At 49.4% G+C, this 19,347-nt stretch overlaps 3 protein-coding genes across 3 annotated transcripts in view; 2 read left to right on the top strand and 1 right to left on the bottom strand.

The window, feature by feature from the left end:
• Positions 1 to 901: 901 nt before the first annotated feature.
• Positions 902 to 11,572, bottom strand: OTUD3 (OTU deubiquitinase 3). The gene is made up of 8 exons (XM_056508309.1): positions 11,383 to 11,572; positions 10,195 to 10,343; positions 9,349 to 9,461; positions 5,767 to 5,889; positions 4,435 to 4,560; positions 3,827 to 3,923; positions 3,435 to 3,616; positions 902 to 3,105 (listed from the first exon to the last, which is right to left on the bottom strand). Exons 1-8 carry the CDS (start codon positions 11,541 to 11,543, stop codon positions 2,932 to 2,934), a joined length of 1,125 nt encoding a protein of 374 aa, XP_056364284.1. The 5' UTR covers positions 11,544 to 11,572; the 3' UTR covers positions 902 to 2,931.
• A 3,179-nt stretch (positions 11,573 to 14,751) lies between these two features.
• Positions 14,752 to 16,207, top strand: RNF186 (ring finger protein 186). Its single transcript, XM_056508333.1, has one exon. It carries the CDS (start codon positions 15,097 to 15,099, stop codon positions 16,015 to 16,017), a length of 921 nt encoding a protein of 306 aa, XP_056364308.1. The 5' UTR covers positions 14,752 to 15,096; the 3' UTR covers positions 16,018 to 16,207.
• A 2,350-nt stretch (positions 16,208 to 18,557) lies between these two features.
• Positions 18,558 to 19,347, top strand: part of TMCO4 (transmembrane and coiled-coil domains 4) — a 37,142-nt gene continuing 36,352 nt past the window's right edge. The window contains exon 1 of the mRNA XM_056508201.1: positions 18,558 to 18,613. The gene's annotated coding sequence lies outside the window, so the exon portion shown is untranslated. The remainder of the gene's footprint in view (positions 18,614 to 19,347) is intronic.

Below are 19,347 nucleotides of genomic sequence, written 5' to 3'. Positions count from 1 at the left end.
TCTGGGCACTGAGAAAGCCCCACACTCAAGAAAACCACCAAGCATGGCCTCTGCTCAGCTCTGCCTCCAGTCAGATCTTAGGATCTCCCTCCACTCCCAGTGTTGCATCTCATCCACTCTGGGAAGCATTTTACACTGGCTGCATTTTCCCCCTGCCCAGGTAAGTCAGGATGGAAACAGTAAGACACAGAATGGTGTTTTCTAGCCAGGACACCCAGGAAGGAAGTGGGTCATGGAACAACAGACTCCTCAGACAATCTCACTCCCCTGTGATGGGCAGGGACACCTTATACTAAGTGGCTCCTGTTCTCCCTCAAGTTCTCTCATTTTGCTCAGGCAAGTACTGGGAATGCACCTGGAATGCACAGACTTGACCCCAGGCTGCCCCACACATCCAAAACCTCCTGCCAAGACCTCCACCACACAGGACATCCCACAGCAGGATTTGGGAAAATAAGTCCAGGGAAGATGATGGTGGGAAATAGGATGCAGGGAAAGTGGCTTTCTACATCCTCCTGCTGTGTATTCACCCTTGGGAGGCTCACAGTGACCCTGCTGCAGCAACAGCCAAAACACCCCCAAATTTGTCAGCCAGCAGCTAAAAACAGTCATCCTCCTCAAAGCCCAAGGGAATATCCAGTGCTTATTGTCTGTCCTTGGCCTGCAGATTAGGGAGCACTCAGCTCCACCAAGGAGTAAACACACACCATGGATGAATCATGGTGTTCTGCTCATTTCTCATCTCCCTTCCTCCTTCCAGAAAAATCCATGACCTGTTTACAAAGCAAAGTCACTGCATAAACTGAGTTCTGTGAAGAATGTTGCACAAAGATTCCCCAGGAAGAAAAAAAAAATAAATACATTGGGAAGATGGAAATTGCAAGGGGAAAAACATGAAACAGACAAAATCAGTTTTAACATCTTTGGATATGGAATGGCTGTGCAGGCACAAAGATAAAGGCAATTTTACTGGTTTGTCAGGATTTATGAGCCCAGCACATTAAGAGTTTATTTTAATCATGTCACACTTGGAAATGACAGCATTTTCAGCCCCAGATTTTGTTCCATGTATCAGAGGCCACGAGCTGCAGGCCAGTCTCTCCCTCTGCTGTTTGTGGTGCTGTTGCAGACCCCCCTTTCATCCTGCACACCATGGGTGAGCTCTCAGCTCCCTCCTCAGCCTCCAGGACAATTCCCTTCACAGCTCACAAGGAATCTCTTATCAGCTCTGGCTCCAAAGGACAAAAGCCCAATTCATTTAACAATTTAAAATCTCTTATTCACAGTGCACAAATGCAAATTCTTATCTTTACAAACCTGCAGAACACACCTGCCTTTCAGACCAAAATACAGGACAGGGCAGGACACAGGTGACACTGTCACCTGTACTGCCTTGCCAAACCTGCTGCCACAACTTACCACCCCCTGGAGGAACCTGCACTAAGCTGTGACTCACCTCTCTTCTCACTGCTGTAAAAATTACTGAAAGGAATTCCTCCAGTTCTTCCAGGAGAGCTCCTCTTTTTATTCTTCAAGTAACAACAGCAGAGCACACCAAGTACCAGCCCAGTTCTTGGCAGTTCAGGAAAAAAAAAATTGAATTTCCATGCTGATTTATGAACTTCAAGCACAGACAAATTTTCCAAAGGCAACACTCACTTTAAAAAAATCCCTTTCACCTCTGCCCTGGCTGATGATGTGTCTCCTGTGTGTAAGTGCACATGTGCTTTCTTCAAGCTTAGTGCTTGCTACAAGCCCAAAAACCTGAGTGGAGCAGAAACACTGTGAGCCATAAATCAAAGGCTGAGTCCCACAGTCCTTCCACCTTGATCCAAACTCACAGCCCTACAGTGGAAAACATCACAAGAGTCAAGCTGTACATCCTACTTGGTGACCTCACCAAAATGAAATTTAAGATGAAAAAAATCCTACCCTTGAAAAAAGTTTGATTTATGAAGTGAAACAGGCAGGTTTCCCCAGGATCTCTGCTGCTTGGGAGCTCCTTCCCAGGACTCTTGGTCCTTTGGCTATACTAATTTCATTTGGAGAATAACACCTCTCCAGCTCCTGGCTTGGACTAAAGCCCTGGAGTAGCCCAAAAATTCTGGAACAGGGCAAAGGGGATGAGATTCCAGGTGTCCAAGTAACAACACTCACCAGAAACTTCAAGCCTGTTCCTGTCACATTTTACCAGATTGGAAGAATCAGCTCTGCATTCTCATGAGTCCACTGGGATTATTGTTTTGGTTTTTTTTTTTTTTTCCCTGTCTCATCTTAAAGGAGCTGATCCCAAACCTCAGCAAGCATGGATGCAGCAACTCCCATCTCTCTCCAAGTATTCATTCATCACTTCTGAACCAGCCCAGTGCAATGCCAGCAGTCCTAGTGCTTGTCACTGCATTCCTGCATGGCAAACAAAAGAGGAATGTCATGTTTGAGACAGTGCTGGCTGACACACTCTGCTTTGGAAAGGATTCTGGCACTCTGTTGCCTTATTTTATTTGAATTTAAATAGAAAAAAGACCCACCAGAGATATTCCTGAGTTGAGATTTGTTAAACTTTCCCTGGCAGCAAGGTAAAATAAAGCTCCTCCAGGCATAACCAAATAAAATAAAAAGAATAAACAAAACCAGGCACATCTAGAGATGTCAAAACAAATCTGACACCATTGTGTGAAGAAAAAGTTCTTGTCATCATATAACTCCAATATTACAGTCTCTACTTCCTGTTAAGTTTAAACTCTTCTCACCACAGGTTGATGCAGAATCAGTGAGCAATTGTCCTCCTGACAAGCAAAGGAAAAGGAAGTTCTCCTGTGCTTGGAAATCCCAGCAGAGATGGATTTTAAGATAACCATGAGTGCCTGGAAATTCTCCTGGGGGAATTTTGTCTTCATCAGTTTTATTTGCTTTACTCATCAGAGCACTGAGTCATATGTTCAGGGCTGCCATGGCCTTCACCAGGGTGACCTGCTTGGCTGGGTCTGTGTCTGTCCTGGTGTCTGCACTGTCCCTCCTGCTGCCCAGGACCTTCTGTCGGTGCCTCTCCTCCTGCTGCTTCTTCTTCTCCAGCCACTGCTGCTTCTTCCTTTGTTTCTTGGCTACCTGAAAGGGAAGGATGAAAACACAAAGTTCAAACCACACACGCTCTGCTCAGCTGGGGAAAAGTAATAAAGGAGACAAGCAGATACCAAGGCAGCTGCCAGAAGACATTCCTAACTATTTATCAGGAGTTTATTCCAAGTTGTTTTGGGAAGAGTGCCACATGTCACCAGGAAATGTTTGTGGCAGAGCAATCACAGCTGCAGCAGTGACAAAATGCAGTGAGCAGAAGCTCTTTGTAACAGAAAGGAGAAGAGAGCTGCTGAGTAAGCAATGGCAAGCACCCCCAGTCACTGAAGGGTGCTCACCCTGCTGCCAAACCCCTCACACACCTTTGAGCTCCTGCTGCCTCGGTTCTCTTCCCTGGATCCAGCTCGTCCCTTGGCCTTTTCTGCTTCACCTTGATGCAAGCTCTGATTTCCAAAGATTCTGGAACCAGTTCCATTCTCTTCCCACAGTGTCCTGCTGCAGGATTTCTGCTCCCTGCCCAGGGGCTCCTGCTGCTCCTCAGTACCTGCCAACAGCAGAGGCTCTTCTCAGACCCAGGAGCTGTCACAGTCAGCCAATTCCTTTTCCCAGAAGTCCTGGGGCTTTTTGGAAGCTGGATTGAAGCTGCCCTCACTAACAATCTTCCAGCAGCACACAAACCCCACCTGTCCTGCTGCTGTCCCCAACACCAACATCATGGTCACCCAAAGCCCCAGGAGACAAACTGAGCACTCACCTATTCCTTCCCCTTCCTTCATCTGCAGGATGGCAAATATTGCAGATTCCACATTGTAGTCCTCCACTTCCAGAATGTGGCTTACTAAATCTGTGTCCTGTCCACAAAAGGGAAAGGAGAACACTGAATAAGTTCAAATCTCTGACCTACATTCACTTAACAACACCTGCACCACTGAGAGGAGGCTGCTGCTTTTATGACCATTGAGTTGGTCTGTGCTTCATTTCTGAAAGGGTGAGGGGGAAAACCTTAAATTTCTGAAGATACCAGGAAAAAGGAATATGCTCTTTGCACTGTAAGTTTCCCTCTTGGCCCTTTCTGTTCTAGGCCAACAGCCAAGAGCAATGGATTATCCAGTTATCTGGGCTCTTCAACACCCCCAAAGCATTTCAGAACTTACACGATGTTTTGAAAGCTGCAAGACAAACCTTCCAAAATTATCAGGCATCCACAAAAAAGTTGGCACTTCACCTGCACTTAAGGGTGGATCCTAGGACAAGATGCACCCTGGTTGGTGGCTGTGGTACTCAAGTTTGTACAAGATGAATTTTTCCCAGGACTACTTCCAGGTTTGAACATGAAGCACAGAAAGGCTCCTCAGTACTTACTGAACACCCAGTAGCATTGCACACTTTTTGTACAGCATCTTCCTCCTCCACTTCAGTCTCATCTTCAGAGTCACCCTTCTGTGGCTTCACTTTCTCTGCCTTATTTGAATCCTTCTTGCAAAGCATCTGAAGAAGAACCCAGCAAATCACACAAGCATGCAATCCAAAAAAGTCTGACATCCTAATAAAACTAATTATCATGGCACACTTTTCTGAGGAGCATCCCATACCAAACCCTCTTGGAAACTCTGTAATGGAAACTATCATCACTGAGAGCTTCCCACATCTCCTGCACTGCTGAACAAACTCCAGTGTACTACAACATCATGAATCACAATAAACAAGCTTTTAAATGGATTTTTTTAATGCAATACCACACCTCAGCTGTGTGCAGAGAACCCCAAGCACAGCACAATTACTCCTCAACATCAGAAAGGGAGATATGAAGAGGACAACTACATCCAGCTGTTTCATTTCCACCTCTTTCCTCTCTTCCCTTTGTTTTTCCATTTCAAGTGCATGATTACATCACTCAGATGAGGTTGCTTCCAGACATCCCATATCACATCATCAGTTCTAGATTCATTTCCAGCACAGAAGATGGAATCCTCCTTCCCAGCCCAGAAGATGGAATCCTCCTTCCCAGCCCAGAAGGAGGAATCCTCCTTCCCAGCCCAGAAAATGAAATCCTCCTTCCCAGCCCAGAAGGTGAAATCCTCCTTCCCAGCCCAGAAAATGAAATCCTCCTTCCCAGCCCAGAAGATGAAATCCTCCTTCCCAGCCCAGAAGATGAAATCTCCTTCCCAGCCCCTCCCAGGAGAACCAGCAGCACGAGCTACAGCGACCTGAGGGCTTTGCTGTCCCAGCACAGCACAGAGACCCAGCTCTCCCCCCTACCCAAGGGGATGGGACCAGCTGTGAGTGTGAGCAGCTGCCCCACCCAAGGGAGATGGACCAGCTGTGAGTGTGAGCAGCTGCCCCACCCAAGGGAGAGGGACCAGCCGTGAGTGTGAGCAGCTGCCCCACCCAAGGGAGAGGGACCAGCTGTGAGTGTGAGCAGCTGCCCCACCCAAGGGAGAGGGACCAGCCGTGAGTGTGAGCAGCTGCCCCACCCAAGGGAGAGGGACCAGCTGTGAGTGTGAGCAGCTGCCCCACCCCAGGGAGATGGACCAGCTGTGAGTGTGAGCAGCTGCCCCACCCAAGGGAGAGGGACCAGCTGTGAGTGTGAGCAGCTGCCCCACCCAAGGGAGATGGACCAGCCGTGAGTGTGAGCAGCTGCCCCACCCAAGGGAGAGGGACCAGCCGTGAGTGTGAGCAGCTGCCCCACCCCACCTCCATGCGAAGGCAGGCGGGCGTTTCCGAGTCGTCGCCGCTGCTCCTGACGCTGTCGTAGTGCTCCCCGTGCCTGTAGGCGATGTGCAGCTCCCTGGCATCGCTCCTGTCCGTGCCCCGGATCTCAACAAAGCAAGCACACTGCAAATCACCATCTGCAGCCCATTCAGCACTCTCAGAGAATTCATTTGTTTGCTAACACCGTGAAGGAAGCGAGTGCGTGGTCGCTGGAGTGTTTGAAACAGGAAGTGAAGAAGGTTTGAAAGCCAGATGTAAAATATTGGGCAGTTACATCAGAACAAACAAAATGTGGAATGAAAATATTCCTGTGGAAAGCTCAGAACTATTTCCTGAACTTTCCACAGGAGCTATCAGTTTTCTGATCATCTTCCCAGAACCAGCTTCAGCAAGAGCTCCCAGGGAATGTACCATGTCATTTTACCCTCAAATATGAGGGAAGAGAGGCCACTCAGGTGACAGCAACAGTGGAAACAGTCACTCCAAGTAAATTTAGATCTGCAGCTGGGGCAAGATGCTGTTTTAACAGCATTCCAAACAGCTGTGTTTTGTTTTTAAGAGAAAGCAAATCCATGAAAATGTATTAACTCTATTCAGGAACACTGTTAACAATCAAATGTTGCTTACAGCAGTTTCCACAGAATTCCTGCTCTGAGTATTATCTGTACTGATGGGACTACAGCTCCTACCCTGATTATCAGTGTCTCAAACTGTTAGATAAGAGCTACACAGCATTCCAGCTCCTGCCAGGAATGCAGAAAATCCCACTGCACTTGCAGACCAGCTTGGCTTGACCTGCCAGCCCAAGTTCAAAGACCCAACAACCCTCCTGGAGCAGACGTCAGCAAGCCAAGGACCAGAACTCTTTGCTTTAGGGCTCCAGTTTCCCAACCCTTTTACGTCTGTGCATTGCCTTATCTCAGCTCCCAGGCCACACACCAAGTCACCTTTCAGCCCTGTCTGCACTCTGTGCTGCACTAATGCCTTCAGGTTTTCCAACAAATAATTCTCCATTCATCTATTTTATACTTGTTCAACTTCAGGCTCCAACTCAACACTTGGTTAGACTTAACTCCTGCTTTTTATCCTGTTAAATTATTCAATTGCTGAAACTTGGTAAGATTTATTTTAAACATTTCTCCTCTGCCAGAGCTTGAATAGGTATCTAACAAATCCCAAAGCTCTTGAAAGATTTGAAAATTAGCCAATTTAGCTCATTAGAGAAGCCTCTTTTCACTCTGGAGTGGGCCCAGAGGAGGCCACCAAATTGATTTAGAGGGATGGAGGAGCTCTCCCATGAGGGAAGGCTGGGAGAATTGGGCTTGTTCAGCCTGGAGAAGAGAAGGCTCCAGGGTGATCTAATTGTGACCTCCCAGTGCCTGAAGGAGCTGACAGGAAAGATGGAGAGAGACTGTGGACAAGAGCCTGGAGTGCCAGGACAAGGGGGAATGGCTTCCCACTGCCAGAGGGCAGGGCTGGATGGGATATTGGGAATGAATTCTTCTCTGTGAGGGTGATGAGGTCCTGGCACAGGTGACCAGGGAAGCTGTGGCTGCCCCTGGATCCCTGGGAGTGTCCAAGGCCAGGCTGGACAGGGCTTGGAGCACCCTGGGCTGGTGGAAGGTGTCCCTGCCATGGCAGGGGGTGGCACTGGATGGGCTTTAGGGACCCTCCCACCCCTAACCAACCTGGGATTCTCTGATTCTATGAACACACTGAAACTGGTAAGTAAAAGAGAGCTGCAGATTAAAAACAGAGGGGAAAAAAGCCAGCCTGTTATCCAAAAAGCCAAAAAAAACCCCTATAAATCTCAGCTAACTTGAGTCTGCAGTTGGACTCCATGATCTTAAAGGTCTTTTTCAACTTTAACAATTCTGTAATTTACAGTCACTATCAAAAGGGTTAAGGGGTATTCAAAGACCAAAAAATTCCATGCTGCACCTGCAAAGAGCTTTTCATGATGTTGCAACTACTCACAGTTCTCTTAACTCACACCATTCTCAAGGGCCTTGGACAACCCTTCACCAACAACATTGCTCAGGCAAGACAGAACCTGATCACAAACTCTGTACTGACACCTTAACATGGTCAGTGAGAGGAGATTAAAGAACCAAGGTTGTCACAAGGACATCAAAATCTCAGTAAATTATAACACTGAGGAACAACACAGGAAAACCACTCCTGTGACCTCCCCTGCAGGTCACTGCCTCTGCACAGGTCCTTCCCCCACCTGTCCCACTGCCCATGGCTGCCTAGAAATGAGTTTAAACTTGAGTGCAGGAATTCACGTGATGTTTTGAATGTATTTAAGACGTCACTGACAGCTCTCATCTGGTTTTTTTATCTTTATTGCCCTGTTTAATCTATATGCTTCATTGGTTCTGTCTGTAAATAGAGGCCAGAAACAATCCTGACTTGAATACAGGTTCTCACTTGCTCAATGACCAGGCAGATTGAGCATTCCAGTGTGGACTTGCCATGGAAAAACAACAATAAAGAGAAAATGAGGGACCTGATGGATTATTTGTTTCAGTGCCCCTCTGTCAGAGGAAACCACACCACATAGACCTTTCCAGGAGCTGACTGAACACCACTTTAAGTTTTAAAATTTAAAACCTCATTTCTCTACCTCTCAGAAACCTTGGCATTCCACATCTCATGCAGAACTGATGGGAGTTTCACTCCAATACAGTGCATGCCCTGCTCTACCTTCATTTCCATCTTCCTGAATCTTTTTGGGCAGGTTTCCTTAAGCCTAGCTCAAATTCCAGGGGGCTGTGCAGCCCTTCAGAAGGACTCACCAGATTGGAGATGGGCAGGGAAGAACTGCCTGAAGTTCAACAAGGTCAGATTCAGGTCCTGCCCTGGGGAGGAACAACCCCAAGTACCAGCAGAGGCAGGGGTGACCTGCTGGAGCATCTCTGCACAAAGTCCCTGTGGTCCCATGCTCAGTGAGCTGTCCTTGAACCAGCAGGATGTCCTGGGGGTCAGGAGGCTCTGGGGTGCACTGGGAGGAGCACTGGCAGCAGGTCAGGCAGTGACCCTGCCCCTCTGTGTCCAGCCCTGGGCTCACCAGCACAGCAGGACAGGGAGCTCCTGGAGCAGGGCCAGTGAAGGCTGCAGAGATGATTTAGGGCCTGGAGCATCTCCCTGGCCAAGAAAGGCTGAGGGAGCTGGGGCTGGTCAGCATCAAGAGCAGGGAGACAGGACCAGATGATCCAGTGTGGTCCCCTGCAACCTGACCCATTCTGGGATTCCTATCAGAAAACTCAGCTCAAGTGCAGCCTGATCTTCTTGGGACAGAGCATGGCACAGCTTAAAACCCAAGTAAAACAAGCTGCTCTGCCTCCTCAAAGTCATCTCTCATGCACTCACTGTTTTCTTTCCTTCTCTCTTCTCCTAGACAAAATCTTGAGTGTTCCCTCTCTTCAAAAACCAAGCACAGCTCTGCACCTGCCCAGATCATTGCAGCTTCTGCTCTTTTTCAATAAATCAGGAATTTTCCACAGTTTTGATATACCTCAGGAAAAAAACAGGTCAAAATGTAGAAGCCTTGTTTCTCACCTGCCACAGTGGAGCGTTGAACTGATGAATAACAACATTAATTTGATTGTTCCTTGCAAAGGCCACGATAGCATCATTGCCAGCAAAAGTACCAGGCTTGGCCAAATTGGCAACTAAAGGAGAAAAAAACATTTGTAAGACCTGAAACATAATTTCTGATACTTCAGAAATCAACAGAGAGATAACAAGGGGTGAGATTTCAACATGAGCCCAAGAAATTCTGGGAGGGAAATCCCATCTGTGAAATAGTGAGTGCTGAGGCAAGAATTCGGCTGCAACATGAGTTAATGCATTTAAATGACCACAGAAATCTCAAAAAAAGGCACTGCACTCTCAGACTGAGCAAGGCCACTGGCTCTGTTAGCTCAGGAGGAGGAGTGCCACGTACTGAGTGACCAAACCACTTTCATGCATCATCTGCATGGTAGCTGGCACATCAAAGGTGGTATTTGCCTCTGTTTTGGATCTTCCCCTTAATTCCCAGGAGGAAATACTGAGTGTTAAGGAGAAAGAATGCCAAAGAAATCAGCCACTCACCACATCAGCCAAACACCCACCAATACTCAAGGAGAACTAGACAATTTTTCTTGAGTTCCCTTTGAAAACATCTAATTTTTATTCCTTGCCTTTTTGGTCTCTCTAAGTTTCTCCTAAATTTAAATAAATTCCAAGACAAATTCAATGTGGATTAAACAGCTCACCTTCCCACAGCATCACAACAGCCATAAATGTAAAATCCCTGCTTCTGAAAACTAGAGAGGAGCCCTAAGGCAGTTCTGGGATGAGGAACTGGTTGGTAAGGGGCTGCAATCCCACGACATGATGCCCCCCAGGATGAGCCCATACCGTGTTTGTCAAAGGGCACATCATCCTCCACGAAGGGCTCGAAGTCCCCGCGCTGCCTGACCATGAACTCCACGGTGTCCTGCCGGTGCTGCAGGTGGTTCCGGGAGTGCCCCTCCAGCTGGTCCCCCAGGGCACGGAACAGGCAGTTCCTGCCGAGGGAAATGAGGAGGGGGTGTGTGCGAGGCAGCAGAAGGAGCTCGGGGTCACAGGGGCTGTGCTCGTTCTGCCCAGTTTAGCAAGGAGAGCTCAGTCCCTGTGCTTTGAATGGCTGGGATTGAGTGATCGTGTCACGGTAAAACTGCCGGGCCAAACTGTCTCACAGACAAAGCAATGCCCCACTGAGCAACTCCTCAGCAGAAACGTTTACTACACTTTCACCCCATAGAAAAGAAAAGGGCGAAAGTGTTCCGTAAGAACATTTATGGACCTTCCACTGCTGGACAATGGAGCCCTCGGCCCCCTGGGCACCAGGGCCGGGACTGGCCGAGCCCTCAGGCTCTACAGAACCGCAGAGATCCTGGAGGGGTACAGCGGGGATCTCCTCATCCCTGCAGAGCACAGGGCCCACTTCAACCGTGGGGAAAATCCTCAGCCCCCGGGACACGGGGAGCAATGACAGCCCTGGTTCCCGGGACAAGGGGAGCAATGACAGCTCCGGTTCCCGGGACACGGGGAGCAATGACAGCCCCGGTTCCCGGGACACGGGGAGCAATGACAGCCCTGGCTCCCGTGGACAAGGGGAGCAATGACAGCCCTGGTTCCCGGGGACATGGGGAGCAATGACAGCCCCGGTTCCCGGGACAAGGGGAGCAATGACAGCCCCGGTTCCCGGGACACAGTGAGCAATGACAGCCCTGGTTCCCGGGACACGGGAGCAATGACAGCCCCGGTACCCGGGACACGGGGAGCAATGACAGCCCTGGTTCCCGGGACACGGGAGCAATGACAGCCCCGGTTCCCGGGACACGGGGAGCAATGACAGCCCCGGTTCCCGGGGACATGGGGAGCAATGACAGCCCCGGTTCCGGGGACACGGGGAGCAATGACAGCCCTGGTTCCCGGGACACGGGGAGCAATGACAGCCCTGGTTCCCGGGACACGGGAGGAGGAAGCCCTCAGCCTCCAGCGCTGGATGTGCGGGGAATATCCGGCCCCGGCCTTGCTGCGGACACCCGGCGCGGCGCTCACCCATCTCCCGGCACCTCCCGCAGCTGGAGGCCGAGGGCGCGGAGCTGCCCGGCGAGGCCGCCGCCGTGTCCCGGTGCCGGTGCCGGTGCGGCGGGGGGATGGCGGGGCCGGCGGCCCTTCCTGGCGGCGGGCCGGGCCCTGGCCGCCTGTTTGCGGGACATCCCCGCGGGGCCGCCACACCGGCGCGGGCCACGTGACTGCCACGGGTCACGTGAGGCGGGTCAGGTGACCGCCCGCCCGCGGGATGCTCGAGGAGGAGGAGGAGGGCGAGGAGAGGACACGGAGGGGTCCCGGGGAAAGCTGAGCCTGGGGATCGAAAAGCGGCAGCGGCGAAGCGCCGGGAGCGGCGTGTCCGCGAGGGAAGGCTGGGGAGGCTGCGGAAGGCAGCGCCACAAATCACCAATGTTGGACCCAAAGCTGCCGGATTCCGGCTAATTGACCTCTATCGCTAATTGCGCTGCTGCCTCGCACTGGCCTCACGGGTGGGCGCTTTGTGCTGCCATTCCACCCCAGACCGTGTCTGCTCAGCCCCGCATCATGCTGCGAAATGAACCGGCAGCAAGGCGGAGAGGTGCGAGATGCACCACCCGCGAGGTGGCACCAGGAGCACAGGGCTGAGAGCAGCGGCGGGCCGGGAGCGGAGCTGGGACAGCAGCCATTCATTAAATGTGAGAAGTGTAATGAACTGAACCTCCGCGTCTTGCTCCCTCTAGCACTGAGCGAGACTCCTCACAGGATGCTGGAAAGGGGGCACAGCAAGATGGTGATTTGTCTGCAGCAGGGCTCTTGGAGAGGATCCCCTGCCATCCTCCTGCTCTTTGGCTCTTCCAGTTGTCCCACAGCAGCCGGTTAAAGGAATCACCCAGCAGCAGCACCCACCGGGGCATCGCTGTGCCCGTGACTCTGGTTTTTCTGCTGGTATTTGTGACAGAAAGTGCCCAATGCTGTCAGAACTGCTGCACATCGGCCAAGTCCAGAGGAGGGCAGGATGAGCAGAGGGATGGAGCAGCTTTCCCAGCTGGGAGAATTGGGATTGTTCAGTTTGGCTCCAGGGTGACCTAACTGCAGCTTTTCAGTAGCTTTCTTGTAAGGGAGCTGACAGGAAAGATGGAGACAGACTGTGGACAAGAGTGCCAGGACAAGGGGGAATGGCTTCCCGCTGCCAGAGGGCAGGGCTAGATGGGATACTGGGAAGAAATTCTTCCCTGTGAGGGTGAGGAGGTCCCAGCACAGGTTCCCAGAGCAGCTGTGGCTGCCCCTGGATCCCTGGCAGTGTCCAAGGCCAGGCTGGACAGGGCTTGGAGCAACCTGGGATAGTGGAAGGTGTCCCTGCCATGGCAGGGGGAGCACTGGGTGAGCTTTAAGGTCCCTTCCAGCCCAAACCAATCTGGGATTCTGGGAGTCTATGAATTTCCAATTCCCAGCTCAGCAGGCACATCCAAACAGCTTTGTGAAGAATGCTAACAAACCAGCCCCAGGAATACAAGAAAAGGCTTCACATCACAGTGATTTTTAAGTTGTAGATAATTCTTATGTTCCTCTTGTCCCAATTCAGGACAAACTGAACCACAGCTCAGCACAGGGAGAAGCTCACAGGAGTATCCCCAGTATCTTCTGGGATGTTTTGCTTCTGGCACATGAGGATTTTCCTAGGATGGACACAACTGCTCTTTTGTATTTATTTCCTACTATAAACAGTTCCATACAAAGCATTTCATAGAAACACATTTTCCTATGCAAACACACTAAAAGCCGTAAAACAGAGTGAGTACACAAACTGATTGCAAATGATTAAAGAGGCAGTAATTAGCCAGAGGAGCATTAACGGGCTGTGAGCAATTCAGATAAGCACAAGGCACATGCCAGCCAGGGAGCATCACATGCCAGCCTGGGAGCATCACTCGTGACACCAGAGACAAAGAGGAGCCGGAATCAGGGCTTGGCTGAAAACTTTGTCAGTGGAGGACAACAAAAACCTATTTTTCCAGCATGTAAGACAAAAGATACAGACAAGTGACCCCCACCTACTGGTAGAACACAGAGCAGATAGACATGGATCATAGATTCATCCCAGCCAGTTTTAAACTTTTTATGTTAGGAGTGTAGTTGTCCCTCTTGGTGTCTGTTTCAACTTCCAACATTTTTAATATTGTTCCAATAATTAGGAATCAAGAATTTTTAAGACATTTCCATTCTTGACATGGGAACTGACAGAGCAAATTTGAAGCTTCTAAACTATTTTTATAGTGGCAAGTCTGTTTTCTACTTTCCTGGATCTTTTTAACAGCATGAACCTGCTGACCTAGAGTTATATGAAATGCAAAAGAAAATTCTCTTTTTAAAGATGAATGAGTCTTGCAGTTCACCAGTGTACTTCCAGCCATTCCTGCACTTTGATACCAACTTCTGCAACTGAGAGATACTCAGGCTCCTAAAATTTGGGGTCAGCCAAAAGTCCATCAAGCACCACCAAGTGCCACGTCAGCAGAAACACAGCAGTGCTCAAGCACTTTAATGAAGTTTACTTATGACAAACCTTCCATTTCTTAGCAAATAAGAACAAGTTCTTCTCACCTCATCCCCCCCTCCTGTGAGTTTGTGAGATTAGAGCCTTCCTGAACCCCTTGCCCTCTTCATCTGCAGTTGTTTCATTTCTTTCTGCTGCTCCTCTCTGGGGGGCACAGGCAGTGTGAGCATTCAGGTGCACTTGAGGCTACCAGAGTGGTACTCTGTATCTTCTGCTGGTACCACTGACCTCATCTGGGTTTTTGGGATTAGTGATCCTTCCCTTCCTTCTTTCATTCCTTCCTTCCATGGGATTCTTGCTGAGAAACCATCTTTATTTGACTCCTCAAATAAAAAGGCAGAAAGAAATTAGAGACTGAGGGATTTTGTTCAGGCATTTTTTTCAGATGGGATGAAGGGCATTCCCAAGTGCATGAGGTTGTTTGGTGAACACCACAGGAAAGAAGATGGTCCCACTATCTGGGACACTGGTCTTGCTTTTAGCTTCCAGAGCTCTCTCAGGGACTCTGAGAGAGCCTATGTGGGCCTCAGTCATGCTTCAGTTTGTACTGGGAGCCCTATGATGACTAAAACAAAGAGGAGAAAAGAGTTATCCTAGGATGAAAAGAGAGATTCCTTAGGATAAAAGAGCTAATAACAACTGGATGTTCAACAGTCAAATTAATAATTTCAATCTCATTCTTCACTTGGTTCTGCAGGGTAGTAGATATTTCTAAACCAAGAGCAAACTTCCCACCCAGACAGCTCAAAATTTGTGATACTTACAATCTAATCAAAGCACTGCATTCAGCACACCAATGTTAGAAACAGGTAATTCCCTCAAACTTGTCACTGTCCAGCAAAGCACTGTTTAGAGAACAACAAAATTGCTTTCAGCTGAGAGGGTTCTAATTTAATAATAATGGTAGTGTCTGGCTGTCAGAGTAATCTGCTCATGCCATGGAGTCTGCTTCTGGACAGGAATTACCCACTGATATTATCAGTTGTTGTAAACTGTCTTGGCTGAGAAATCAATCATTAACTCTGGTCCCCATGTCATAAAAACATCGTATTGTAAGAGCACGACTCGCTTAAGGCTCTCACTAATCAATCAGGCATACAGCAGGAGTACAGCAACACATAAAAGGAGCCAGAGACTCGGGAAATCCGTCAGCTAAGGGGAGACGAGCTGCACTGAGGTTTATCTCCATGGAGAAACTCACTGGCAAGCCAAACAAGGAAAACAGATCGTCAGCTGCTGGAGCACTGCAGGCTGAGGCAGACAGTCCTGCACCCGCGGCTGGAGGTGCTGCAGAAATGAGCAGAGCAGGATCCATAACACAGAACTCAAAACACAAGAAGACAGTGGGATTCACTGAAGAGTGTACTGAAGAAATGGAGAGACCTTCAGGAACAGAGAGAGACAGTCCTGCTGCTTCTGAACCAGCAGTTTTGCAACAAGACTCTCCAAACTCAAGGCCACTTGCTGTGCCAATGAGCACAAACTCTCCCGAAATGAGCATGTTGGAACTGAACCCCCAGTGCTCAGACACAGCCACTCTGGATATGGACTGCATGATCTGCTTCAACAAGTACAGCATCTACAGAGTCCCAAAGCTCCTGGACTGCCAGCACACCTTCTGCGCCGTCTGCCTCAAGCTGATCCTCAGGAAAGAGGAGAACACCTGGATAATCACCTGCCCTCTTTGCAGAAAGCCCACCTTGGTGTCAGGGGGGCTCATCCGCACGCTCCAGGATAAAGAGGACGTCCTGGAGCGCTTGGAGAGCCTCGATTCAAACCCTGAGGTGTACGTCTGTGCCGTGGGGCTGGATGGCAACAGCTGGACTCAGAGCAGCCAAGACATTTTAATCACAGAGGAAAACAGCCCAGCACACACCAGCCTGGCTGTGCAGAGACTCGTGCTGCTCCTGCTGCTTGGGGTGATCCTCGCCATGCTCATCCTCCCATTTATGTACTCCGGGAGAGTGAAGTGGGTAATTTGTCTCCTGCTTACTTTGGGGTTGCTCATGTCTCTGATGCTTTGCTGCACTCCTAAATTTCACTGCAGGTGCAAGAAGGACTCCCCTGCCTCCTGTGACAAGGAGATCCAGGTTGTTACTGTTGCCTGAAACAATGAATCTGCGAATGGCAGAGATCAGGGACTGGGCCAAGGTGCACGCTGGGCACACCAGTGAGTTATGGACTTAAAGCAATCTCTCAGAAAATAAATTCAACAGTTGGCTGAGCTGGCTCAATGCCAATGCACATTGTTGTTAAATCTCATTGCTGCAAACAAAATGAACTACATATATGTTGATATTTATGTGTTTTCCACACAATTTTTATCCCAGACTAGTAATTGTGTTGGTTTGCTTTTGCCATATTGTTCATGTCCGTGTCCCCTCCTGCAGGATGTTATCTGGAACACCCAGGAGGTGATGTTCTGCAAAACCCCACTCTCTGAACACAAAAACATCTTTCCTTAGGACAATGTGGGAAACAAGGCTGCTAAATCAGGCAGTGGGTGTTCAGAAATGAGCAATTTTAGCCCAGATTGTCACTTTAACCCTGGCAGGGATGGGAAAGGGACTGGGAAAAGGATGGATGTCAGTCAATGCCATTTAAAGTTACACACAAAATTGGAGAGGAAGAGGCAAAACCAACACTCCCAATCTTGAGTCTGTGGCATGCAAAGGGCAAGGCTAAAATTATTTAGCAGAGAAATAGTTCCTCTCACCTGCATTCCTTTATCTGGCAACCTGCAGGACCTCTCTTCTTGCCCTCTTTACATTGCCCTTGAATATGCTCACAGAAAACAGAAATCCATCAACTGCTGTGCCACACCACGTTGATATTTTTAAATGGAATGTCTCCATTAAATTTAAATAATATTAATTGCTCATTGACTTTTTTGTTTCAATTCCTCGTGGACAATTAATGTCAAAACAATTCCTAGTTTCCTTATTGACAGGAATTGCAGCTGAGAAGATGTATTAGGGAGTGTACAGAGCTGAGCTGGTGAGTAAAACAAAGCAGTAATGTGTTGGAGTGATCCTTCATTTTAGAAAATGCTTAGTTGCTAAGAAAATACCATGAAACCAAATTAAAATTAAACTGAGGGGAAAAAAATAGATTCCCCTAGTTAAATGACATGTTTAAGGGCGTCAAGGATCTCACGAGACCTTGGATCAGGTAAATATTTGTGTTTGATAAGAATGGAAACTGATGTCCTGCAGTTGCTCAGTATATAAATATACAGAGTGTCTCACAGCAATAAAATAGGTTAGACTCAGAGGGTAGGAGCTCTTGTGCTCCTGAAGTCTTGGAAAACACAGGTTTGTTTTCTGCCAGGAACAGGAGCCTTCAGGGGAATTAAATCCTTTGGGTTTTCTCATCTCTTTGGACAGTAACAGTCTTACTGCAGAATACATATGACATTTGCTAATAACCAACCAGAAAAAAACTTTCCAGTAGGGAAAATGGCAGGTAGTTTTAGAAACAAATTATATATTATTCCAAAAACAAAGACTGGACCAGATATTTAGCTGCACTGAAAATGATTTCAGAAATATTGGACAAGTCTTTCAGCTCACAGACAATATTCTTGTCGAGTTCCTTTCACCAACACCAGTGGGTGACTGGTACTGTAAAGGTCTGTAACAAATGTATTAATATTGGCCTGAACAGATCACTCACAAGGGATCCTGCCAGCCCATGTATGTTTTCAGCACATGGGTGTGAAGAAATGAAAACAGAATGAACATGATCAGTAAAATCTGTTACTATGCTTCACCCTGCCCTTCCAAAATAATTGTTTTATTACACTACTTCTACAGAGCCAAAAAAAAAAAAAAAAAAAAAAAAAGTCAACAGGAAAGGGCAGCATACAGAAGTGTGATTTCCAGGGAGACACTCTGAAAGAATCCCTATGGATCCACAGAGTTATGGAGCAGCACCTTCCAAGTTTTCTTTCAGCAGTTCCAGTGAAATGTTTTCCAGCCTGAGAGCCACTAACACACAGGTGGTTCAGAGTTCACAGATGCTGGTGGCAGTCATGAGGCTCTGGAACCTGCTATCTTTTGAACAGATTCCCATCTGATAGATAAGGCTCAATAACCATGCAAGACTTTGAAGTGGCTATTAAGTTTATAGAGAAAAAGCTAATGAGATTATATTCCTATTTCAAAATGTAAAGGATTTGCTACTTCTCAAGTTTAACTCATGCTGGTCATTTTGTTTAGGAAGTTTCAGCTCTTAAGTCCCATGCCCTGCTTACCGTACCTGGCTAGCTCCTGATTTCAGACAGTGACTGGGCAATAATAAAAAGTGGCCCGAGAGAGAGGGAATTAGAATGAGAAATGGGGGTAGGCAGCATCACCTCATTCCTCACCATCCCCTCAGATGATCCCGGGCTCAGCTCGGTTGCTTGGAGCATGGTGCTGACAACACCAGGATTTGATCCCTTCTATGGGCCACTCACTTAAAGAGTTGGACTTCATGATCCCCGTGGGTCCCTTTCAATTCAGAATATTCTGTGATGCCCTCGGTGCCCTGCATCCCCTCAGCCCAGCTGCTCCCGACACACTTGGCTGCACCGATGGCGCAGTGCCGGCGGCAAGGCCGGCCCGGCCCGGGCAGGAAGGGGCGGGCGCCGGCGGCGGCAGTCGCTGCTCGCTTCCCGGTTCCCGGTGCTCGGTGCTCGGTTCCCGGCTGAGCCGGCGGCAGGTTGGGGCCGGGCCGGGTGGGTGGCAGAGGGGCTGGGCGGGCTGAGGGGGAGCGGACGGGACCCTCCAATGAGGTCGGGCGGACTCTCCCCTGAGGCCGGGCTGACCCTCCCCTTAGGCCAGGGGAGACCCTCCCCTCAGGTCACTGCCTCTCTCCCCTCAGGCTGGGCGGACCCTCCCCTCAGGCCGGGCGGACCCTCCCCTCAGGCCAGGGCGGGACTCTCCCCTCAGGCCGGGCGGACCCTCCCCTCAGGTCGCTGCCTCTCTCCCCTCAGGCCAAGGGGGACCCTCCCCTCAGGCCAGGCAGACCCTCCCCTCAGGCCAAGGGGGACCCTCCCCTCAGGCCGGGCGGACCCTCCCCTCAGGCCAGGGGGGACTCTCCCCTCAGGCCGCTGCCTCTCTCCCCTCAGGCCAGGCAGACCCTCCCCTCAGGCCAGGGGGGGACTTTCCCGTCGGCCGCTGCCTTGTTCTGGTCGCGGTTTCCCTCTCCTCAGCGTGGCCTGAGGCGCTGCTTTTCGTAAATAAGTACTTGTGTTGGATCCTCCGAGACTTCAGACATGGAGGATTTGTGGTAAAAGTGAACACGGCAGCTGTGGCGGTGTCCGCCCTCACAGCTTCCCCTGCTCAGGATGTGCCTTCACGCTTCTCAATGTGCTCTTCCCCCTCCGCAGCTTTGCTCGCTTCACTGAGGACATCGCTTCTTAGGCGCTGCTGTGCAAACTTTAGAATTAACTG

Source organism: Oenanthe melanoleuca, chromosome 21, assembly GCF_029582105.1.
Source record: "Oenanthe melanoleuca isolate GR-GAL-2019-014 chromosome 21, OMel1.0, whole genome shotgun sequence".
Lineage (NCBI taxonomy): Eukaryota > Metazoa > Chordata > Aves > Passeriformes > Muscicapidae > Oenanthe > Oenanthe melanoleuca.
The sequence above is the reverse complement of the archived record's forward strand: the minus strand, read 5'-3'. Positions and strand labels throughout refer to the sequence as shown.